The sequence below is a fragment of the Ictalurus punctatus genome, chromosome 10 (assembly GCF_001660625.3).
Source record: "Ictalurus punctatus breed USDA103 chromosome 10, Coco_2.0, whole genome shotgun sequence".
NCBI classification, from domain to species: Eukaryota; Metazoa; Chordata; class Actinopteri; order Siluriformes; family Ictaluridae; genus Ictalurus; species Ictalurus punctatus.
The window spans coordinates 25,407,194-25,432,838 of record NC_030425.2 but is presented as its reverse complement, the minus strand read 5'-3'; the positions used below and the strand labels follow the sequence as shown (position 1 = coordinate 25,432,838).

The following is a 25,645-nucleotide window of genomic DNA, read 5'->3' as shown; positions in this document are numbered from 1 at the left end:
TTGATCTCGCAACCTTCCAATCAGAAGTCTAACGTCCTAACCACCAGTATCATGGCTGACCCTGCACTCTGACCCCGCACTCTGACCTAACTTCCTACCAAAGAACGGTTAAAGAAGAATAAAGTTCATGTTTTGGAATGGCCAAACAATGTTGTATATGCGATGAAAAAATGTAAAGGTGAATTAGGTAGTCTTATGTTCACAAAGCTCCTCCCTCCAGGATCTACAGTGGCCTGTAGAGTCTCTCTAAAATGACTGACAGGTGGTGCATCCAAAGACAGCCATACATTCTGGACCAGAAGTCTGTTTTCCAAACAGGTTTTCTCAGCGACTTGGCCAAGGCCACAACTTTATTCCATTGTATGTATGATGTTCTATGTATCTTCCAGCTCATTTGTAGAAGTAAGGAATTAAAAAACTCGATTCAGTCCCTCCAGGATTTCGCGATCGCAGAAATTTGACGCGGAATTTTTCAAAATTACCGAAGATTTGGGCTAAGACGCGTCATGTGACATGATCACAACGCGCATTCAGCCAAAGACCTCTTCGATTCATGTGCACCGAACACGAGTACAACTAAAAGCTCTCAATTACCAACAAACATCACTGTGAAAGACCGTGCAGAACTATTTTGTGCGATTGCAATTTTGCCAATTGAAGTTGCATCACAATTTACATTTTTTAAAGCTGCAGCAAAATCAAGTGTTTTTTTTTTTTTTTGGCCACAACAATCACAAACTCTCCTGTACATACTGGATTATTGCACCTTTAACTGTGCTGTAACATATATGTGACAATGACTTCTTCATCTTCTACACTAGGCTTACATCATATAGTATCATACGGTATTGGATACTACAAAATGGAGAGTATTTTGTACTAATACAGGTATTGATGAGCGTGTCTGAGACCTGATGCTAGTATTAGTATCTATGCATCTCTGGTCTGGATTAAAGCATTTTACTAGCTAACTAGTTCACCATACTGGAGGTTTTACTTGCCTGGTGTCCATCCCTGACAAATGTGTTGAGATAGAGGCTTTTGGATTACTTCAAATGAGCAGCATCTAACGTTTTTGATTACGACGTTAATTGGGATGTTAAACGATTCCTGGCAGTGGAGCTCTAAGTTTGTGCTCAGCATCAAAGCTCCAGTTAGGCAGCAGTTTGGTGTAGGCTTGTTCTTGATGTTGAACACACTTTAAATGAGTCGCCCACAATGTGCCCACTGCCTGTCCTCTGAGCATCTTATAAAGGAGCCTCATCAGCATTCACAGCGCGTACCTCCCTTAAGTATTTGCCTTTTTTTCACCCTCCATCACAGACACACACTGCCTCTGATTCAGAGAGCACTTTTTTGAATTTATTTTTTATTTTATAGCCCTCACTGGAGTATGAATGCTTGTGTTCACTAGCCTGCCTTACTACGTTTCAAGAGGGACACAAAAGAAGGTTGTAGACATTTCCCCGCCCCGGGCATGTACGGGCACCGAAGGCCTCTTCCTGCTTTAGTGTGCTTGAGGGAGGTAGTTATGGCCTGCTGCTTCCAGCCTCCTCTCATCTGTTCCTCCTCTGGAAAACATGCCGGAGAAGGAAGAGGCCGTCTGCTTGGCATGTGCTCCATTTGATCGTCTTTCTCTAGCTGAGCCTGAGCCGGGTCCACCAGGATGCCTCTGCGTGTTTTGAAGTTCGTGTGTCCCCCCCCTGGTTGCGGAAGCGGGCAGATCGGTATCTCTGTGTCACTGTGTGTGGGTGGAAAGTGGAGCAGCGAGATCCGGTGGCAGGGTGTAGTTCGAGCACTTTGATATGGCTTACCATTGTGCTCGGTTCCTTTAAGGACTCGCCGTGTGTCTGCCCACATCACTGACAGTCTTGTGTCTTGGTGCTTCCAGCGATGTTTCTGTAAATGTCAGCCCTGCCAGGAGATAACAGTCCTGTGCTTGTTTTTGCTGATGCTTTTCAAAGGATAAAACATTGTGTTTATCTTCAGAGTCTCTCAGTTATCTGGAAATATTGCCTCAGAACTGCTGCTGTAATCATAAAGATTGCTGTGTGCTCAGTCTTACTGCTATTTGCAATCCACACACTTTAGTACTGTTTGTCTTTATTCTTCCACACCTGATTTGTAATCCTACTCTCCAGTGTCGTCCCAAACAAGACCGGTCCCATTTCCCCATTCCCACCCTTGGTAAATATGAGCAAAGAAGGCTGTAAAAAAAATTGTCTATATTGTTTAACCTTTTCACAGAAATACCCTACTCATGGATATGAAAACAATTGCAAATAAAACACAGGTTTACCAAAATAAATAAATAAATAATGTGTGTGTGTGTGTGTTCCTGTTTCACAGGAAATCAACAGGAAATTGTTGATTTCCTGTTTCAACCATGATTTCCTGTTTCACAGGGGTATAAATATGGGGTAACACGTAGGCCAAATTCCCTTAGTCGTTCATAACAATGGGTAAGACCAAGGAATATAGCTGTGATGTGCAGCAAAAGGTTGTTGAGCTTCACAAAATGGGAAGTGTCTATAAGAAAATAGCACAAGCATTGAAAATAACCATTTCCACCATCAGGACAATAATTAAGACGTTCCAGTCAACTGGAAATGTTATGAATCGACCTGGAACGGGACGTGTGTCTATATCGTCTCAACGCACTGTGAACAGGACGGTTCGAGTGGCCAAAAAATTTCCAAGGATCACAGCTGCAGAATTGCAGATGTTAGTGGTATCTTGGGGCCAAAACTACAATCCGAAGTCACCTACATCACCACAAGTTGTTTGGAAGGGTTTCAATAAAATAGCCTCTACTCTCATCCAAAAGCAAACTCGAGCGTCTTCAGTTTGCCAGACACTACTGGAACTTCAAATGGAATCGGGTTCTATGGTCAGATGAAACCAAAATAGAGCTTTTTGGTAATAAACACCAGAGGTGGTTTTGGCACACAGAGAGGTAGCCGTATGGAAAAGTACCTCATGCCCACGGTTAAATATGGTGGTGGATCTTTAATGTTCTGGGTCTGTTTTCCTGCCAGATGACCTGGACATTTTGTTAGGATATATGACATCATGAATTCTATCAAATATCAACAGATATTAAATGAGAGCCTGACTGCCTCTGCCAGAAAACTTAAAATGGTCCATGGTTGGATCTTCCAGCAGGACAATGATCCAAAACATGCATCAAAATCAACACAAAAATGGTTTACTGACCACAAAATCAAGGTCCTGCCATGACCATCCCAGTCCCCTGACCTGAAACCCAGAGAAAACCTGTGGGGTGAACTGAAGAGGAGAGTCCACCAGCGTGGACCTCCAAATTTGAAGCATCTGGAGAGATTCTGTATGGAGCAACGGTCTCAGATCCCTTGCCGTGCATTCTCCAACCTCATCAGGCATTATAGGGAAGACTCAGAGCTGTTATCTTGGTAAATGGAGCTAGCACAAAGTATTGACTAAAAGGGTGCCAATAATTGTTGCACACCTATATTTAACAAAGTTTTATATATATATATGTATATATATATATAAACCTGTCTTTTGTTTGATATCAATGAGAGCAGAGTATTTTTGTGAATCTTTTGAACAAAAGATCGAAAGGTTAAACAAATAAAAAATTTCACAACCTTCTTTGCTCATATTTGCCAAGGGTGCCAATATTAATGGAGGGCACTGTATGTTCTTGGGAAGTTATCAGCAGACCTGGCTAGAGTTTACTCAAAAGATTCAGGGTGTAAATATAGATCAGCTTTCACATATGTTTTGATATAAACCAATAAATGTGCTAGAACGAGAACTGTGGATAAAGATACTGTGAAAGAAGCATTAGCATAATGAAATATGTAAACTAGCTTGTTTATACACTCAATTACTGAATGATGTTCAGCTTTTAGTAACGAAGTGCAGCGCAGTCCAAATCTCAGAGGCTTAAAAGTAAGCATATTTAATTCACACATGATGAAATAAGACGCATTCTTCAGCTCACCCACATCACGAAGAACGACGTCGCTAATTCCATATGAAAAAGAAGACTCAATTCCCGTGTTTTAACATTTTCTCTGAATACCTCCCGGATTAATAGATTAGCTGCGTCTATTTGCTCTTCGCTGACTCACTCGTGCTTATGAAATCAAGGAGACTCCGGGTTAGACGGCTTTCACCTCCTGATGGAACACCGAGAGACAGATCAGGGCAATGTTTCAAGCCATCACCATGACACAAATCCCCTTGGCAGGAAGCTGGAGGCACACCAGGGTCATGCTGGTGTCTCATCCACCCATGGAAGCCATGCATGCTGATGCCTCCAAGTGTCAGCCCTAAATCTTTACAAACTTTATTGCTCTTGAAGAGAAGCCCAGAGAAGGCTCAGTTCCAGGGAGCACAGGCGTGCCAGGATTACTTGTGCCAGTATACTGATGTCAGTCCCGGCTTTACACACTGCGCCTTTCCCTGCGGTTCTTACAGCCACTTGAGCTTCATCATTACGCCTCACTGTTTCTTGGTTAATAATTCAGTTTCTTTTTTTCTTTTTTTTGGTTACTTCAACTTTGAGCTCCAGGGTTTGTTTTTATTCAGCTGCCAAATGTTCACAAAATCCTAGTGGCTCTAAAACAAACCACAGCTTTCCTTACTTCGAGCTAATTGTACGCCTTCACTGATTAGCTGTAGAGTTTATTTGCTGATCTGGTTGTGTTAAATGTGATTGATTGCTCGCCATCGTTTCTAAGAAGAAAATCATGGCAGACAGTTGGGGGGTGGGGGGTGGGGTAGTAGTAGTCAGGCTCTGACTACTACTTAATAATAAGCAGCTTCTCCTATTTTATTGTCCAACGAGACCATGGTCCAGGAATCCTGATTTGTGTTGGCTCATAAAACTGAGGCCTGTGAGTTCATAGGTTAGAGTTCACCTAGATAAAGTTGGCACGAAATGAGAGCGACCAGTAGCAGAAGCAAATGTACGTCTTTCACATTGCACGTCCTTTCCCTTTCAGTGAATTGGCTTTTCTGCTGAGTGAATATTATTTGTTTGGTGTGACTTTTTCAGGGTTCTCTTGTATTGCTGTAGCATGGTGTCAAAAACCATAAATGCTATGGCTAAACCATAGATATTGGTATCTCTTGACACCCCTGCGTTAGACAGCAGACAGGCCACTTTATTTAGCTGAGAGAATTGTGGATTCTAGATCAATCTTGGCTGTGAACAGTCCCAACGATGCACTGCCGAGCCACTGATCCGTGAAGGACCAGAGCGCATGTGTTTAACTGCTTCAGAGGTATTTATTAATCGAGTGTAAGAGTCCAGAAGGGCACACGCCAAGCTCCTATTTCTTTCGCCAAGGCCTTTGAAGGGCACAGGAGGTGAAACGATTGGCCATTCACCCCGAGTCAGCCCTGGGGCTAAGACAGGTGGCCGGAGGAACGCTAATGACTCCAGGAGAAAGACCAGGGGGGCCACCACTAATGTGCTCCTCCACTGACCCCATTGACATTTTTCAAAGTAGCGGCAGTAAGCACAGCTCTTGCAGTCTGGAATTCTCTGAAAGACATAAGGCGGATGGGAAGAGAGTTACACGTGCTATGTTTTAGGAAATTTTACTTATGATGACATTATTGGAGAGTGTTTATCAGCGCTAGCCAGGAATGACTACATTTTAGTACATTTGGCTTGAGTGTAAAGCGAGGAAAAGGGCTGTGCATGCTTTAATAGGAGTATCTTGCTCATCTGCTGGATTTCATCTCTCTGACTTTTGTATAAACCTTTCATCACTTCATTCCTTGTGCAAGATTAAATAGATAGTGACTAAATGTGTGTTTCACTTAATGTACTACCATGAAAAATGTATCCTTGACGCTTTGCCAAATGTAGTATATTAACCATTACATGCTAACCCTATCAGCACAGTAAAACGCCTGAGACAACATTTTCAGTCACATAGTTACCTGAATTGCTAACAGTGCATAAATATAATGTCAGCCAAGCTGATTATTACCGCTCTAACGGAAGCACACAATCATAGCAACCCTCAGCCAGACAATCCCTTTTATTGGAGTTCTTTGATCCTGTCCTTTTATTCGCCTCAGCTGTTTTTCTCACAGCAACCACAGTGCTAGAGGAAGCAGAGGCAGGGCTGCTCACTGCTGCAAAGTCAGACGTAGGACACCATCAACCAGTTTTCCCCCAGAAATGACTCACTCTGCACCTTGCCGCGCTTAGCCCGCTGTAATCACGAAGCAGGCAGTAAAAACAAGAGTGTGTCTTTGAGAGCGCAGCCCTCAGAAACCTCTATTTGATCTGTTTAAATGGGAACAGCACATCTGCCACAGCTGTGCGGGGAATACAGAGAGAGGCGAGAGTGGCTGCTCATGAATGAGTCACAAGGATGAAGGAAGAACTCCGTCATCCCTAAGAAGGCTCGATGTACAAATATACAGCAAAGAGGGTGGATTATTGAATTATATGAATTATTCTTCCACTATAATGAGAATCTTTTCATCTTTTCAGGTATGCTGGTGGTTAATGTGACATGGCGGAACAAAACGTATGTTGGAACGCTGCTGGACTGTACGCGCCACGACTGGGCTCCCCCGAGGTATTGACGAGGAGTATTTGTATGAAAATGTGTATATAGCAAAACCTTTCAAAGCATCACCATATCTTCACTCCTTTATACAGGCCTTTTGATATTTGACTACATACACAGAATGTCATTAACACTCAAAATAGTTACGTTCTTTTAAAATGCTAATTTAGTTCATTTAATCCTTAATCCGTCCGTCCATCCATCCAACCTCCGATTTAATCCGAGCCGACTGTGATGAGAGCTGCAGTGGAGTCTGATTAGATCCGTGGCTTTGCTGCACTACTCCCAATCAGTTCTGAATAGCACAACCTGTGCCTGTCTGTCAGCTCTCCTTAGACATGGGTCCCTCCTCCCCCCAGAGCCACAGTAATCCAGGTGTATCCCACACACGTCATCTTAAGCCTCAGGGAGGAGGCCAGACGCTCTGCTCAGAGACTAGCTGGAAAGGATAAGAATAGACACAATCTCTCTCTCTCTCTCTCTCTCTCTCTCTCTCCAGCAGGAGACAGAAATCCAAATATGCCACCAATCTGTTTTCACCCTTCAGTGATGAGGCACATTAACATCGTGTTGATGGTGTACTCAGTAATTGCTTGACATCAGATTGGTTTATGATGATTTATTCATTTAAACAAGCTTTGCTGCAAGTTGTAAAAATACATAAAACATGCACTGTGTTTTAGTTAGTTATTTATTTTTAAACTGCATCACAAAAATGCACAAATCAATCACTGGCCTTACATTGTGTTAGTATTTTATAAGAAAATGAGCCATCATTTATAGTTATCTACAGAAACAGAACAAGTACAGTCAGGTTGCATTCTTTAAATGATTATAAAAGGGTTTGGGGTTTTTTCGTTATGCGATAATGGGAAATAAATTTTGCATTAAAATTGCACCATTTGTTTTTATAGCTATGAACATTTCCACATTGTATAGTTTGGACTTTTTTTTCAACTAATCTTCTAGGTTCTGTGAATCCCCCACAAGCGACTTGGAGATTAGGCCTGGGCGTGGTCGAGGTAAGAGAATGCGTCCCAACAGCAACACCCCAGTCAATGAGAACAGCAACTCCTCTGACAACAAGGGCAGCAACAGTAGCAAGACCAGAGCTGGCTCGAACAGCAAGGCTCGACGTGGCAGTCAGAACTCCTCTGAGCGAAGGACCCCACCCAATAGCAACACAGAGGATGTCAAAGCCAGTCCCTCTTCAGCCAGCAAGCGGAAGAATAAGCCTGTTTCCGACATGGAGCCCAACTCCAGTTCTGAGGACACAAAAGGCAACAAGCGTATGCGCACTAACTCGAACAGTGTTGTAACCTCTTCTGGACTCTCGCTCCCCACCATTAAGACAGAGTGTCTTCCGCCTCCCTTAGACCGCAATTGCCCCTCACCAGTACTTATAGACTGCCCATACCCCAACTGCAACAAGAAGTACAAGCACATCAATGGCTTGAAGTATCATCAGGCTCGTGCTCATAATGACGATGATATTAAACTGGACATGGATGGGGATAGTGAGTATGGGGAAGAGTCCTCTCTCCACCCTGAGCCAGGGAGTTGTAATGGGGCCTCAGTTTCCCAGAAAGGGTCCCTTTCACCAGCACGCTCAATCACGCCAAAAGGAAGAGGATTTGATGCACACAGTTCATCTCCTTCCCCAGGGAAATTTGGCTGCAAGCCTAAGAAGAAGAATGGAGAAACAGATGCAGAGGCTTGTGGCATTCCCATGGATGGCTGTGAAGATGGGCCTTCTCTCACTGATGATGCCAGTAATGATGGCATGGAGGACAAGAAGTCCAAAAAGTCCAGCACCAAGCCTGACAAGCTGGCCCAGAAGAATATGAAAACCTCCAGGCCCATGGCTCCAGGCATGCCCTCGCAGCAGATGTACGCTCTACAGCCAACGCCATTCAGCTCCGGGAGTCCAAACCACCCCCCAGGAATGAGTTCAATGATTCAAGGCATTCCCAAAAGCCCCCAGCTTAAAGGCATTCAGGCAAAGCCTGGTGTGCCTGGAGACTCATCCCCTATGAACCAGGTTCTAGGGAGCTCCAAGGACAAAAAGAAAAAGGACAAGAAAAAGAAGGAGCTTGGTAAAGAGGGAGACAGCCCCAAGCCTCCAGGTAAAAGTGGGAAAGCTGAAGATGGGAAGAGCCCCTATTCCGAGTCTTCTGATCCTGGAAGCAGAAGTGAAGGCCATCTAAATGGTTCTTCAGACCTTCATCAGAGTCGCTTAGCTAGCATTAAGGCCGAGGCAGACAAGATCTACAGCTTTACAGACAATGCTCCCAGTCCATCAATTGGTGTGGCCAGTCGTATGGACAGTAGTGGGCAGCCTCTCACTCCTCTCCATGTTGTTACTCAGAACGGGGCTGATAACTCTTCGGTGAAGACGAACAGCCCTGCATACTCCGATATCTCTGATGCTGGAGAAGATGGTGAGGGAAAAGTGGAGGGTGTAAAGAGCAAGGTAGAAGATCAGTCTGTGAGGGAAGGAGCCAAAAAGGCCCTCTTTCCATCTCCTGCAACCAATAAAGAGTCACCTTATTATGCTAGCTATGACAACTACTACTCTCCGAACTACACTCACCCTAGCCCTGGTAGTGTTAGTACTGGTGGTCCACTGCCAGATGGCCAAACTGTAAAGATAAAGAAAGAGGAAGAGCAAGAGCCAAGCGAAGACAAGGCAAAGCCAGAGGTTCAAGAGGAACGTAAAGTAGACACTGCCTCCAACCAGCCGCAGCAGCAGCAGCAGCATCAGCAGCATCAGCAGCATCAGCAGCATCAGCAGCAACAACAGCAGCAAGCCTCAGTAATCCAGCAACGGCCCAACATGTACATGCAGCCTCTTTACTACGGCCAATACTATGTTCCCCCATATGGTTACCCAGACCAGGTGTATCACAACCATCTCATGAACACTAATCCAGCCTACAGGCAGCAGTACGAAGAGAGGCAGAGACTGATAGCCGAGCAGCACAGAGCAGCCAAGACCGAGGCTGGCATGAAAGAGAGAGAAGCCTCCATGAAGGATGACTGGAAACAGAAGGGTCCTGTTCCCCCTGGACTCACAAAAGCCCCCAGCCTGTCTGACCTGGGAAAGCCACAGGCACCCAGCAAGCAAAGGGACTCGTCTTCTGAGCCAGCCAAGTCTGTCATCATCCCCAAAGGCGAGGAAGCTAAGCTCCAGCCCCAGCAGGCTGAAGGCTTAAAGGTGAAGCTCAGCGACGGTGGCCATCATGGCAAAGAGGACTCCAATAAACTGGGAGTGGAGTCAGCCAGGCCAGGCATGGATCAGTCAGTGTGGTACAGACAGGTAAGGAGTATCTCACTGCTTAATTCATAACTGGTTTTGAATTTACTAGGATTTAGCTGACAGAAATATGACCATGTTTACCAGTACCCTGAGAACCAGAGGCAAGTCGACGAGGAGCGAGAGCGTGACCGAGAGAGAAAGAGCAAAGACGAGAGATCACGGACTAAGGAGTCAAGCGCCAAGGAGGAGAGCAAGGAGAGTGCCGATCGTTTGTCTGCCCCTGAGGACTACAGAAGTGCAGGGAAAGACCCTCGATCGAACGCTCACATGCCTTTCTCCTCTGCACTGGCCCAGCAACAACCCTACATGCACTACATGCATGGATATACCTATGGTCAAGGCTATGACCCCAACCATCCTGGATACAGAGGAATGCCCTCAGTCATGATGCAGAACTACCCAGGTATGAAGTCGTTATTAGGAACATGATGCATGCAGATTTATATAAATTAAGCTAGAAAATGCTGTACTTAAGATAGCAAGCATTGCACAACCAGGGTCTCTATGGGTCCTTAAAAAGTCTTAAATGTGCTTAATGTAAAAATAAGGCCTTAATTAGCAGTAAAATGTCTTAAATTCACGTTTCAAAGGTCTTAAAAATGCAACCGGACCGACACCGTAAAGAAGATTTAGATTTTATTTTCGCTCGTTGCTGTTCGAAATGGTAAAGGTGTGTGTGTGTGCGCGGCTCATCAGTGATTTAGAGCGGCTCGGTTTGAGTCGCTTATAACCTGCATTTAGACTCGTCAGATTCACTCCGCTTTTATATTGGCGTAATCTCAGACATTTTTGTGGGCAGAGGTTTACAGCATTTCATGAGGAAGTGATGGTAAATTCGACATCTTTTTCTCTTCTCACTGCCGTAATCCAACTCTATAGTTTTTTTCCCTCTCTTGGAAAGCCATGGAAAGGAAATACTGGATTTTTTTTCTTTCACTGTTGGAGCAAATGCTAATTCTAAAAGGATATTTGCTCTGGTCTCCCATCTCCCTCTATAGACGTTCACCCTGCTATGGTTTACCTAAACCCAGAAATGGATGTATATGTATAAACACGATCCATTATAGCTGATGTATCGTGTAGCATGATTGAAGTAACGTGCAGGTCTTCATAATTGTTTGGAAATGTCTTGAATACGGTATTAAAAAGTATTAAATTTGAAGTGCTGATACCTGCGGATACCCTGACAACACCATTGCTCGTAAGGGCAAAGACTAATCACCATCATCTAACAGTTATTTTTCATGCTGTAGCAACCCTAAGGTTTTTTTTTCCCCTCTCTTCTATATTTCTGCACTGCAAAGCATTTGGCAGCTGAGCAGGGTGTGAATGCAAGCCAGCAAAAATAGCTTTATAGCAACACGTTTATTAGCAGTTGGATTGAAGCCACATGCTGTGAATTGTTGTTTCCATTGACTTTATTATATATTGACATTAACTCAGCCCGTGTCCATTAACTCAAAGAGGATAGAAACTTTCTCTCTTTATGCGCAAGATTATATTATGGCTTTTATTTTATTGTTTACAAACAAGAAACGTGTAAGCAAAGCTATTAACATTTGAAAACGTGATTCATAAGGCTTTTTTGTTGTCAGATCATGTGCCAGGCTCACTTTGTGTGGTTTCCCCCCCCCCCCCCCCCCCTTTAATGCCCTGCTAGTACATTTTCTACATTTGCAATTGTGTAGACAGTTTAATTTTTTTTATGTGGATGTTTTTTTTTTTTTAAATTAATTGTATTTTTGTGGAGTACTTAAATGTTAACGTGCATACATATATATACATATATCCAATCCTCTTCCTAATCCAAACATTGTCTTTCCCCATTGAGGTTCCTATCTACCTGCCGGATACCCGTTCTCACCTTATGGTGGCAAGATGGGCGGAGGTGAGGAAGGTGAGAAATCCCGCTCAAGCCCTACAGTCAGCAGCAAGTCGTCCTCTGAGACCAAAGCCCTGGATATCCTGCACCAACACGCCAACCAGTACAAGAGCAAATCGCCCACGGTCAGCGAGAAGGTGTCACACGAGCGAGAGCGAGGAGCGGCAGAGAGGGAAAGAGAGAGGGAGCGTGAGAGAGAAAGAGAGCGGGAGCGAGAACGAGAAATGGATCGACCCCGTTCGTCTCCCTCACAGAGACTCATGCAGTCTCACCACCACCTGGGCTACCCACTTGTACCTGGCCAGTACGACCTGTCCTATGCCACAGGTTCGCACTTCTCCTACATTTTCTTTAGGCCATGCACTATAATGTTACTGTAACGCCTCAGATCGAAAACTGATGTTTCGTACTAAAATGTGGTACGTCATGTCTCTAAGCTGTTAAAGCAGCCTTTCAGCAAACTGCTTATTTTATAACCCAAAAATGTCTGGTTTAAAATGACTTCTAATTTGTGTCTACGGCGTAGCAGCGCTTTCGCTTCGTCGGTTGGAGATATTTAGCAAGATTCAAACCACAGCATCCCCTGATGGCTCCTCTCCTATCGCTACATAGAACGCAACCACAAACGTCTTGAGTGTCTAGTGTTTCACAAGTCATTTTTCACTTCGTTTATTACATCACGGGTTTCCTTAAATGCAATTCAACCATTTCCCATGGCTTTTAATGTAGATAATCAGATTGTTCTTAGCATTTAAACTCAGTATGTGACATGGCTTTGATGCAGTTGAATGTAACCTGAACATACTGGCCTAGCATCTCTCTCTCTCTCTCTCTCTCTCTCTCTCTCTCTCTCTCTCTCTGTGTGTTTCTCTCTCTCTCTGTGTTTTTCTCTCTCTCTCTCTCTCTCTCTCTCTCTGTGTTTTTCTCTCTCTCTCTCTCTCTCTCTCTCTCTGTGTGTTTCTCTCTCTCTCTGTGTTTTTCTCTCTCTCTCTCTCTCTCTCTCTCTCTGTGTTTTTCTCTCTCTCTCTCTCTCTCTCTCTCTCTGTGTTTCTCTCTCTATTTCTCTCTCTCTCTCTCTCTCTGTGTTTCTCTCTCTCTCTCTCTCTCTCTGTGTTTCTCTCTCTCTCTCTCTCTCTCTCTGTGTTTCTCTCTATTTCTCTCTCTCTCTCTCTCTGTGTGTTTCTCTCTCTATTTCTCTCTCTCTGTGTTTCTCTCTATTTTTCTCTCTCTCTGTGTTTCTCTATTTCTCTCTCTCTGTGTGTTTCTCTCTCTCTCTCTCTCTCTCTGTGTTTCTCTCTCTCTCTCTGTGTTTCTCTATTTCTCTCTCTCTGTGTGTTTCTCTCTCTCTCTCTCTCTGTGTTTCTCTCTCTCTCTCTCTGTGTTTCTCTCTCTCTCTGTGTTTCTCTGTTTCTCTCTCTTTCTCTCTCTGTGTTTCTCTCTCTCTCTCTCTCTCTCTGTGTTTCTCTCTCTCTCTCTCTGTGTGTTTCTCTCTCTCTCTGTGTTTCTCTCTCTCTGTGTTTCTTTCTCGCTCTCTGTCTCTCTCTCTCTCTTTCTCTCTCGCTCTTTCTCTCTCTTTCTCTTTCTCTCCGTTTCTCTCTCTCTCTCTCTCTCTCTCTCTCTCTCTCTCTCTCTCTCTCTCTCTCTCTCTCTCTCGCGTTTGCTAGAGAATCTTCGTACACAAGCTCACACAGTCACCCAAGTGTACACAACAATGTAAAGCTTTTGTATAGACCCTGTCTCAGTGAGCTCACTGATATGAATATACTGCTCACATCAGTTGGTCCTGAAGAATTTAAAAAATTTTAGTTCCACAATGAAAGATGTTTAGGTGCTCCAGTAATGTAATCCTCCTCCCCTTCCTGTTTATCCTTACAGGTCTACCCTCGTCAGCTATTGTTGCCAGTCAGCAAGCTGCAGCCCCCTCCCTCTACCCACCAGCACGGAGGTGAGAACGGTAAGACAAACAGCTAGATAACAGACAGCTTCCATAACAGGAACGACACGGTTGTGTGAAATATGGGGGGTCTGAGAGGTTTTCTTTTGATTGCAACCTTAGTGCTTATTTAGCTAAGATGCGCAAATGTCTCGTGCTAAAAGGGTTTCTGTCACAGCGAGCACCTCACAACCCTGAATCATCATGATTATTTAAAGGTGCTAGTGCTGAAGCTGGGCCTTACTTGCTGGATTTTAATGTGTTTCCTGGAAATGAAGTGGTGCACTGACACCTGGTGGCCAATCGCAGAATTGTCTCCAATCGTTTGGTTTTAGGGTTGGAGTGGAATTATGAAGGTTAGGTGGGTGTCCAAAGTGTGTATGGCCTAAACCAGAAAGGGCTTTTTACTGTTTTTATTATTATTATTATTATTATTATTATTATTATTATTATTATAAAATATGACCTCCGTACCTCGGAAAACTGTGAAAAAAACCGAGAGGTAGAAATGGCAGTGCTATCAGCATGGTGTGTAAATTCTGGTTCTGACAGTTCATCATTAGTCTCAACTAGACAAGTCTCCAGGACTTTATTTTATTTTTGTTTGTACCTGCCCACTTTATTTTATAACAAATTTATTTGGTCTTATTTCCAAAACTATAAATAAACTAGTAGTCTAATTTAAACCAGGCTGTTAATCAGGACATCCACATATTCATGAATGTTGTCTCTGTCTCAGAAGTTGTTTTGAAAGCTCCCATCACCGACCTGATGGAAATTTTAAAAAATAAAATTAAAATAAACTTCCTGTTCATTCAATGGAGACCTTTAGTCTCAACCAGATGGCCTGTGAACATTTATACAAAGCTTTCTTAAAAAAAAAAAAAAAAGGAATAGCGCGTAGTGCGCCTCCTACTTGTCGCATCTGTATTTGTATTTGTTTACATCATATGATCTCTTCGTTCTGAATCAGAGGTTTATCGATACCGATAACTAAGTCGGGCACCACCTGCCGAGCCGAAGACCGATTAATCAACCGATAGATTTTAAAACTGATACTGAATGAAAACGTAGCACTCAGAGTAAAATAATGCTGAACTTTATTACAAAAATAAACAGTATTGACTGCACCATGAAAATGTACTGTACTTTAAGTGAAATAAATGTTAATATATATGAACTGTTTATCAGTATTAAAGGAATTAAAGATATACATTCAAAATGAACCAAAAAGTAACACTCCAAATAAAACGACCTCAAAAATGAACCGGAAAACACTTCAAATATCACAACAAAATTTGTCAGTTTTTATTTCGCCTCTAGAGGCCGCTCTCGTGCTGTCTAATGACAGCAGACCACGACTGGGAAAAACTATCGGGTGGATTTTTGCTGATAAACCATAGTTCCAGTAACCGGTTAACAGTGCTGATTAACCGGAAAAAACGATCATTCAGTTGACCTCTATTCTGAATAATTCATCGTATTTGATTACATGTGCTTGTTTGTCTTTCTTCCTTTCCAGGGAACCGTGACTGACTCGACCTCATCTTTACAAATACAACATGTGACTGGATCACATGGGGAAGTATATGGAGTTCATTTAGACATCAGTTGAATGGTGTTTCTATATTTTTAGGTTGTTTTTTTTTGTTTTTGTTTTTATTTTCTTTTTTTCCTGCCGGAATGTGTGGCAGACTGACGTTTTCTTAGCATCCGTACCTCGTTACCCCACTGAGGACTGTGAGACCAGGTTTAAAGCCATCCTGCTGCCCCACCTCGCCCAGACGGCTACTGAACTCTCTCTGTGAACTAGCAAAGAGTCGTTAGGGGAAAACAAACCCAGAGCGAAACAAAATGAAAAAATAAAATAAAATAAAAAACCTCTACTCGTGAGAATGTTGGACTGCAAAACAATCCCACGTGCAGTTTGTGGTCGGGCGTCGCGGCGCAGACCGGTGGGTCAAATAAGAAGAAAAAAAGACTGAACCGAACGTATATTATCATGTTGAAATAGTTGAAGTTGTTTTTGTTTTGTTTTTTTGAGTGCACATCCTCCTCCTCGCTGAAGCATCTGTGACTCTTCACAACGGTTGCGTTCTACATTTCCTAAATGTGTCTCACGGGTGGTGGTTCTCACGTAGTTCTCATCGCTACACGCCCCGAGACTGCTTTTTATTTTTTATAGTATTTTTCTGTTTTGTTTTCAGGAGGGTCCGTTTTTGTTTGGGTTTTTTTTTTTTTTTTTTTTGTCATCATCCAGATTACAGTTGACGCTTTCATGCAGAGGAAACGCCAGTGTCCGTCTTCGTAACACGTTCGCTTTCGATTTTGAAGTTCACGGATCAGGGTGGAATTTTGTTTATGCTTAAGTATTTATTGAAGTTATCAGGCTGGTCGTGACTCATCCAGTCGAGCGCGTGGCCGGTCCTGCAGAAGCAGTGTTGAGACCGTGTAGACGTACGGAGGTCCTGCAGAAGCAGTGTTGAGACCGTGTACACGTACGGAGGTCCTGCAGAAGCAGTGTTGAGACCGTGTAGACGTACGGAGGTCCTGCAGAAGCAGTGTTGAGACCGTGTACACGTACGGAGGTCCTGCAGAAGCAGTGTTGAGACCGTGTACACGTACGGAGGTCCTGCAGAAGCAGTGTTGAGACCGTGTACACGTACGGAGGTCCTGCAGAATCCGATGAATCCCAGCGAAAACACCTCACCTTGTGCTCAGCTAATACAGACGTCGCTAAGCTGCTATATTTCTAGAGATCTCTTTCATTTTGGTTTTCCATCTCTCTCTCTCTCTCTCTCTCTCTCTCTCTCTCTCTCTCTCTCTCTCTGTGCACTGTCAGACGTACTAACTCTTAAATCGACTAGTCAGTGATGTGACGACACGTAACGTGTTTTTTACGATGCAGTGTGTGAAACCTTTCAAAGGAAGTTTAGTTAGGGATCCGTGTCGTTGACGTGATGTGCTGCTCTACCGTGTTGCAAAAGTGTCAGAGCTTGATTTTTTTAATTTTTTTTTTTTTTTAACTTTTTAAATAATATTTTATTTACTTAAACCCTTTGTTTGTTTTTTTGTTTTGTTTTGTTTTTAAACGGGCGTGTGTCGTGGCTCAGCATGGTGTACTATACCACTAGAAATGTGATGGTGTCTTCTCAGGCAAAGCTTTTCATTTTTGTTCCTCCACTGTGTTTTTTTTTTGTTGTTTTTTGTTTTTGTTTTTTTGCCTGTTTTTATATTGCTGTCTTGCTCTGCACACACAATATGGTGTCTGTATATGATGTACAGAGGAATTATTTTAAAAATGCGACTGGGGAACCATCAGTTTTTATGGTGTTCAGTGCTTTATAAGATGTTCTAAAACTTTGAGGTCTCTCTTTTTGTTGTTGTTGTTTTTGTTTGCTCTCCCCCTCCTCCTCCTTCCTTTAACTCCTCTGTACTGATGTCGTAACCATTTTTTTTTTTGTGGGGGGGTGGATTGGGTGTTAATTGAAATCTCAGCATGGCCCGTTTCTGTTTACGCAAGCATCCAGGTGCTCTTCACACACACAATATCATTATCTAAATCTTTGTGAAAGTGACAGCAGGGGTTTTTGTTGTGGGTTTTATCTGAGAGATTCTAACCAAGTAAGCCACATGCACATTGTGGTTCAGTAATAAAGTGTTCCTTTTGTTTTCTTTTTTCTTTTTTTGTATCCTCAATCTCGTGAAATCATTCAGCAGCGCTCTTATTCATCCTCTGCAATGAAACGCCATCAGCTGACCCCGAACTACATCGCGAAATGAGTTTCATATCCACCCTAAAGCCGCTAAAATAGATTTCCAGGTGTGTTCAGTTCAGTTTAACTGACACAGTGCTACAATGTGTAATGAAAATGGGACTCTGATTTTGGTCTCCTGTGCTCTGTAAAACCTCTCGATTGGTGCTTGACCTTTTGATTATCTCTGTAGTGGAAGCTGTGCACTTTTGCATGGTTTGCATCATTCTTCACACTGGACTCCTACCTTCCTCCGTAAGCTCCGCCCCATCCCTGTGTCCTCCCAGCGAGACCGTTTCTACAAAGTATCAGTCACTGGTACTAAAAGGATGTTTACATTTTTTTGAATGGTTGCGTTTTAAATAATTCCTCGGCTGTGTCACTCAGATCCTCCAGCTTCCTCCTGGACTGTCCTCTTGTATGTAAAGTGTACATGACCATGTTAATTTTTTTTTTTTTTTTTTTTTTTTTTTTTTTTTATACAATACTGCAACTTGCCTTTGTACATTTAGGCAAAAATAAATCTTTTTATGAGACAATCACATCTGTCCTTGTGTGGCTTTCTTCCTTCTACTGTACACTTTGATGAAGGTTTGTCTGGACTATCAGGGTGTACCATTCGCCAGCACGATGAGAGAACTGATCAAAAAACCAGGTTTAAAAAATGTGCAATTAATGTAGCACAATAAATGCTGTAACAAAACCTCTGGCTTTCGACGGTAAAAAATATACAGATGTTTATTAATATTCAACTTGTAACAGCTAGAAATGGCACGGACTCGATACCATCACGAAATGTCGGATCGGATGGAGGCAAAAAAAATTATCCGATCATGCAACAAATGGAGATTAGATTTGAAACGGATTTTTTTTTTTCTTTCCCAGAACTGGAATTGGATTGATTTTTATTTTATGCATACATTTATTATATTGTGTGTGTGTGTGTGTGTGTGTGTGTGTGTGTGTGTGTGTGTGTGTGTGTGTGTGTATGTGTGTGTGTGTGTGTGAAAGCTGCGGCTTTGTATAGCGATGTATTTTTGAAAAGGCTTTATAGATTTTAAAACAAAAATATCGGATGGGTAAACAATATCGCTGATGCTCAAGGATTCTATTGGCATCGGTGTTGGAAAAGGAAAAAAAAAACAAAAACACTTGTGCATATAAATTAAAAAGTCTGTTTATCCTGTAAAATATAAAGGATGAAAAAATTGCTTTGATTGTCTCACATAAAACATATTACTTAAACGCACAAATAATTTCTACACAATAAACAGTACTTCTATACTATAGCAAAAGCTACATAAATAAATGAAGGACTGTTCTGTGCTAATGTACTGAACCTGGTCTTTTACAACTTCGCTAGTATCACTGCGTTTCATGACTAAACCAAATGAACGTCATGTGTACCGACTACACTCTATTTGTATAGAAGAATTGTTGTGAGATGATTATTTAATAATTGACAGTACTGTACTACACTGTGCTCTAGGCTACTGATTTGGATTGATCACAGTTATTTCTCTGTGTGATGCTCGGAAGGTTTTGATCGTGCTAGTCTACCTGATCTAGTACAAACATACTAAAAATGCGTAATGTGATATTTCTACATTGTTTTGGTAAACTACTGAAACGTAACGCCGATCCTCTCAGCAAGTCCTTTTTGAAAAGAAAAAAAAAAAAAATTAAGAATCGGTTTGTATTGCGTTGAATACTTACTTACTGCCACTGTGATGTTAATGAAATGCCCAGAGCAGGATCGAGGTGCATAAAGAACTTATTATTCAGACATCTCCTGAGAGACTCTTGCCTCTAATTTGCATTTACAACAATTCTTTATCCAGACTGACTTTCAAAACCTTGTTAGAAAGGTAGTCACCAGCCACTTTAATTTAGAACACTTGAACCCCTGCAATTATCTAATCAGCCAAGCATGCGTACTGAAAAATGTGACCAGTTTCCTACTGAAGCTAAGCAGGGTTGAGCCTGGCCAGTACCTGGATGTGAGACCTCCTGGGGGAAACTAAGGTTCCTGCTGGAAGTGGTATTAATGAGGCCAGCAGGGGGCGCTCACCCTGTGGTCTGCGTGGGGGCTAATGCGCGGAGACACTATACTGTAGAAACGGCACCGTCTTTCGGATGAGACGTTAAACTGAGGTCCTGACTCTCTGTGGTCGTTAAAAGTCCCAGTAAACTTCTTGTAAAAGAGTAGGGGTATAACCCCGGTGTCCTGGTGAAATTCCCTCATTGGCACTTCTTTATCACGGTCCCCTAATAATCTCTGATTTAATTACATCCGTCTCCTCTCCTCTCCACTAATATCTGGTGCGTGGTGGGCGTTCTGGTGCACTATGGCTGCCGTCGCATCATCCAGGTGGATGCTACACATTAGTGGTGGTTGAGGAGACCCCCCCACCACCACCACCACCACTATATAACGCGCTTTATAAATCTAAGGAATTTTTATTATGTCTTATAAGAGTGAACTCTGATGTGGTTTGACACCTGAAAAACCTTGAAATGCTTTATCTGCTCACCATGCTTGTAGAGAGTGCTTATATGAGTTACAGTAGGCTTCCTTTCTCCTCTGAACACTCTCATCAATAAGGCATTACAATCAGCAGAACTGCCGCTTACGGCATGTTTTTTGTTTTTCGCACCGCTCCGTGTAAACTCTAGAGCTTGTGCATGAAAATCCCAGGAGATTCTGAAATACTTCAAAAAGCCCATCTGGTACCCACAACCATGTCACTCAGGCTTGTCAAAGACCCTGAGATCACATTTCTTTTTCTTCCCATTCTGATGGTTTATGTGAAGAATAACTGAAGCTCTTGACCTGTTTCTGAATTTCATGCATTGCATGAATGAGCATGGGTTCCTATTAAAATGGTCGGGGAGTGCATGTCCATGGGGTCGATAGCACTATGGCTTCCCCGTTCCCCCAGTCACATGATTATGGTGCAGATTATGATCAACTAGTCTCAAGGTTGTCATAGTTGCGACCTTGATTAACAGGTCACTTGAAATGAACGTGACGATCATCTAAAACTAAAAACAAGTACAAGAATGTTCATTGAAATGTAATTTAAATAACACCAGGAAGCACTGTTAATATGATATACTGTGTTTCCACCTTTCCGTCTTCATCTGGATGAGTGTACGCTTCAGGAAGAGAAAGCTTTAACAGCTTAAATAAATAAATATGATGGTTCTTTTTATAACGTTTCAATTAAATATGTTAAATCATATGGGGAAAATTCCTTTACGTGTAGGACCCTCGTTTTAAGTGTTACTGATATATTGTGTATAAATGTTCAGGGATGGGCGCATGGTGGGTTAGTGGTTAGCACGTTCGCTTCACGGATCCAGGGTTGGGGGTTCGATTCCCTGTACGGAGTTTGCATGTTCTCCCCGTGCTGCAAGGTTCCTCCGGGTACTCAGGTTTGGTCCCCAAGTCCAAAGACATGCATGGTAGGCTGATTGGCATGTCCAAAGTGTCCGTAGTGTATGAATAGGTGTGTGAATGTGTATATGATTGTGGCCTGCGATGGATTGGTACCCCACCTTGTGCCCGCTGCTCTCTGGGATAGGCTCCAGGTTCCTCATGTAGGATAAGCGGTATAGAAAATGGATGGATGTTCAGGTATGTGAGCTCATGATGAGGGGGAAATGTTGCTATTAGTAACCCAAGACCTGATTTCGAAATCAAACCTGAATAAATCTCCTCGCTTCTCCCTGCATCGTAAGTCAAATCCACTCTATCTCCGAGTCAGTGGGTTATAACACTCAACAGTAGCTGTTTAGCCGGTTCAGGTTGTGTAATGTGCTCCGTATCTGTGAACAGCTGTTTGCGTGAAGCGCTGGAGATTACGTGAAGAGGATTTGTGGAGAGTAGATATGAAATCTGATTATGTTTCTGTGTGGAGGGCAGGGAGGCAGGGAGATGTGCTGAGGTCATGGACTTCCGTTCATAATCCACCTGGGACACTTGACAGGCGTGAAATGATGATATTCCGGGTTTCATAGGATGCACGAGGTATACACGGCGACGTCTGAGGGGGCTAAACACCTCTGAGCTTCACTTCACACACCTGCAACAGGTATGATTCGCATTACGCTCTGCTTCATATCTGTCTGATGGAGGATTTTGTGGAGGCTGATAGCACTCTTTGATAGAGTTCGGGAAAAAAATGATCCTTTAATGCAGAAAAAAGATCATAGTTGGATTTATGCACACGCTTGTGCATTTTTAAACTGTAAATGTCAGCAGTAAGAAATGTCACTAACAAAAGCACTAAAAGAAAACCTTTACAGAAACAAATTAACATTTAAAAAAAAACTGGATATGAAGGCATATAAATATTAACAAGCATGTCATTTCATTACGCAGAGATATAAAAAAATAAATAAATAAATAACATCGACAGTAGTGCTACACTTTGATTTACCCTAAATGATCCTTCTGTTGGTTTTTGGTCAACCACCTAAACAACTGCCGTCTTTAATTCCTCTTTCTTCAGAAATAATTCGCTAGCATAGAGGGGCATCTCAAAAAATGAGAATATCGTGGAAAAAGTCATTTTTTTCTGTAATTTAATTCAAAAAGTGGAACTTTCATATATTCTAGATTCAGTACACATAAAGTGAAATATTTCAAGCTTGTTTGCAAGATGGACATCAAAAATCCAGTATCTCGGAATATTTTAATAAAGAATTTATAATACAGAAATGTCGACCTTGTGAAAAGTATGTTAATTTATGCACTGATACTCGGTCAGGGCTTTAATGCTTTTGCACGAACTACTGCATCGATGCGGCGTGGCATGGAGGCGATCAGCCTGTGGCACTGCTGAAGTGTTCTGGAAGCCCAGGTCGCTCTGATAGCGGCCTTCAGCTCGTCTGTATTGTTGGGTCTGGTGTCTCTCATAGGTTCTCTATGGGGTTCGGGTCAGGCGAGTCGGCGGGCCAGTCAAGCACAGTAACGCCCCGGTCAGCAAACCAGTTACTAGTAGTTTTGGCACTGTGGGCAGGTGTAGAGTCCTGCTGGAAAAGGAAATCAGCATCTCCATAAAGCTCGTCAGCAGACGGAGGCGTGAAGTTCTCTAAAATCTCCTGGTAGACGCTGCATCGACTCTCCACTTGAGAAAACACAGTGGACCAACACCAGCAGATGACATGGCAACCCAAATCATCACTGACTGTGGAAACTTCACACTGGACTTCAAGCAGCTTGGATTCTGTTCCTCTCCACTCTTCCTCCAGACTCTGGAACCTTGATTTCCAAATGAAACGCAACATTTACTTTCATCTGAAAAGAAGACCTTGGACACTGAGCAACGGTCCAGTTCTTTTTCTCCTTAGCCCAGGTAAGACGCTTCTGACGTCGTCTCTGGTTCACGAGTGGCTTGACACTAGGAATGCGACACTGCGACATTTCTGTATTATAAATCCTTTATTCTAACACTCTGAGATACTGGATTTTTGATGTCCATGAGCTGTAAACCGTAATCATCAAGATTAAAACAAAAAAAAAGGCTTGAAATATTTCACTTTATGTGTAATGAATCTAGAATATATGAAAGTTCCACTTTTTGAATTAAATAACAGGAAAAAAAAGATCTTTTCCACGATATTAAAATTTTTTGAGCTGCACCTGTAGCTAGCATTGCAGATAGTAAATATAACTGAGGTGTATTGAGGAGGGAAACTAGCTACGTTAGCTAACTGAACATCTTTCCAGAGCCCATAATGTCTAGACAGTCGGCACATGGATAACTAGCTGTGTTTGGAGCGTTTGTGTATCTTTGTACTTCAAACTCTGGTGGTTATAGTATGTGAATTATTTCTGAACAAATTCCACAATTGTAGATATTATGCGCTTAGCGTACTATATGATATATAATGCGTAGTTAGCTATCATAGCTAGTTTTCCTCCTCAATACACCTCAGTTCTACTTACTATGTGCACTGCTAGCTATGTGTTCGGTGGTTTACTGAAATATATTCCAGATTTTCCTGTGTTATACATTTAACCTGCTCGGGTCCACGCCAACACAATTTGTGGTGTAGAAAAATAGCGTGCTGCTAATGATGGTATGATAAGGCTAGCATTATATTTTGAGTGATGTATAAGATCTAGCCAAGTTACCTGATGATCACTCCAATTCTGCCAGGTCTGAGATCTGTACGCTGCCGAACCAGAAGGATCGACCAAAAGTCGATGAAATTCTTGGAACCCATGCCCACCTAGCCAGCTGGAAATTACTATTCCCAAGAAGAAGCTGAATTTGATCTTGGATTGTGTCAGAGCCAGGGATGAGACAGGGCTCACGACTGCACTTCAGGTGTGTTATTCCTTCCACCAGCAGACACCTGGAGGCAATATCGAGTGATCATAGATACTTACAGTACATTTGCACATTCTCAGGGCAGGACAGAGCAAATGTACACGTGCTTTACGCCAAATTCTGTATTGATTTCTGCATTTATTGGCATTACCTTTTCCAAAGAAATGGAATAAAGAGCGGTTAAACAGGGACTGTTCACCTGCTCAAGACATTTGAAATTTATTTAACTATATGTATACATTTATACATGTAAACTAAGCATTACTATAAATACAATAATTCAAAATTTCCACTCATAGAACTAGAGAATTTACTTACAGCCCTGAAAATAACAACAATAAGAGTAATTTCTCTCAAAAACATCTTTAGATTTAAAAATGTAAATCAGTGTGTGTAATATTTATTACTATAATTTGATCTATTAAAGGATTCCAGAGTTTCTCCGATTGTTAAATAATTTCTGAACGAATTCCACCGTTCCCATGTAGACATTATGGGCTCTGGTAAGAAGCTTAGTTAGCGAACATAGCTAGTTTTCTTCCTCAGTTCTACTTACTGTGTGCGATGCTAGCTACTTTATTTGTTCTGTGGTTTACTGCAGTATATTTCAGAATATTTCCGTCTCTTTTCAGTGAGTCAAAATCATTTGACTCAGCTCACCAATAAGAGATGACTCTTTTGGTTCATTGCCATTTATGCGTAAACAAGACAAAGTTTGTGAAATTTTGTGAGGAGGAAAATCTCCCAAACAGGGTTGGATAACCTCATTCTCCCCAAATGGAAATTTCTGAAGTTTCAGATCTAGTGCAGTTGCGGCTTTTCTTTTGCTTCGTCGGTGCCATGTTGTAATTATCAAACACTGAGGTGCAGCACCACGTTACATACACAGTAAAATCCCTAGTGTTGAATTAACACCCAGAGTGTTCATTTGTATCCAATGGACTTATATAAATACCGTAGGGTGTAAATTCAAGACTGTGTGTGTTAAATCAACACTGGCGATTTTGCTGTGTATGATGTACGGGGCTGCTGTGATGGGCCATCAGCATGTAAATAACGAAGACATTTCTACCGAAATCGCTTATCCCGTAATAAACATTACAGATGTCTGCAGCAGAGCTTAATTTCAGCTCCTCCAAAATGTTGCACACCTGCGTTCCGGAACCTTTTTATGTGGATCCGGCACCTCTGTAGCAATATAAGTGAAGCCTACAGTCACGCAGCATTTGACAGTGAGAAAACGGAGCAAAATGCTAAAGAGGCAAGAGTCCAAGAGAGTGAGCGGCAGCAGGTCACCGATGAAGCAGTTGAGCGACCGTTCCCACGACTAGCAATGATAAACTGGATGTGGAAGGTTTTTAGAAGCGCTTACGAGGCTAAACGTTGTCAACCTGCGCACGGCTCTGAAAGTGAGATCGACTGCCCGGAATTAAATAGAGTTAACATCCCATGTCCAGTCATTCGGGCTTTTAGGGAGTACAGGAACTCAAATACACTAAAAGTTCCAGAAGGACTGACGTCGGCTGTTGTGAATACTACACCGATCTCGAGTGGAGCGCGAGCATGATAAATAATTAACTGCACTTGAAGCTTTCGTAAAATTAAAAATGAAACACCCCAAACTGTACACGGTTCCATAACGAAGACCAACTGTATGTCGATACGTGAAATTCTGGAGGGGAACGTCGAACGGCGTGGCGCGGAGACGTAACGACGTGTGCCGTTAATCGATCAATGTTTATAACATATAAAATGGGTACATGAAAGGAATATTCTAAAAGCGACTCATGTAAACACCATCACAATATTACATGTCTTATTCAGAATA

General features: G+C 42.4%; 1 protein-coding gene across 1 annotated transcript in view; it reads left to right on the top strand.

The window, feature by feature from the left end:
• LOC108271255 (zinc finger protein 609) overlaps positions 1–18,015 on the top strand; it is a 71,564-nt gene extending 53,549 nt beyond the window's left edge. The window contains exons 4-9 of the mRNA XM_017478699.3: positions 6,506–6,593; positions 7,554–9,903; positions 9,988–10,306; positions 11,735–12,112; positions 13,661–13,739; positions 15,241–18,015. Of these exons, the coding sequence (XP_017334188.1) occupies positions 6,506–6,593; positions 7,554–9,903; positions 9,988–10,306; positions 11,735–12,112; positions 13,661–13,734 (3,209 nt within the window). The 3' untranslated portion in view covers positions 13,735–13,739; positions 15,241–18,015. The remainder of the gene's footprint in view (positions 1–6,505; positions 6,594–7,553; positions 9,904–9,987; positions 10,307–11,734; positions 12,113–13,660; positions 13,740–15,240) is intronic.
• The last annotated feature ends 7,630 nt before the right edge of the window (positions 18,016–25,645 follow it).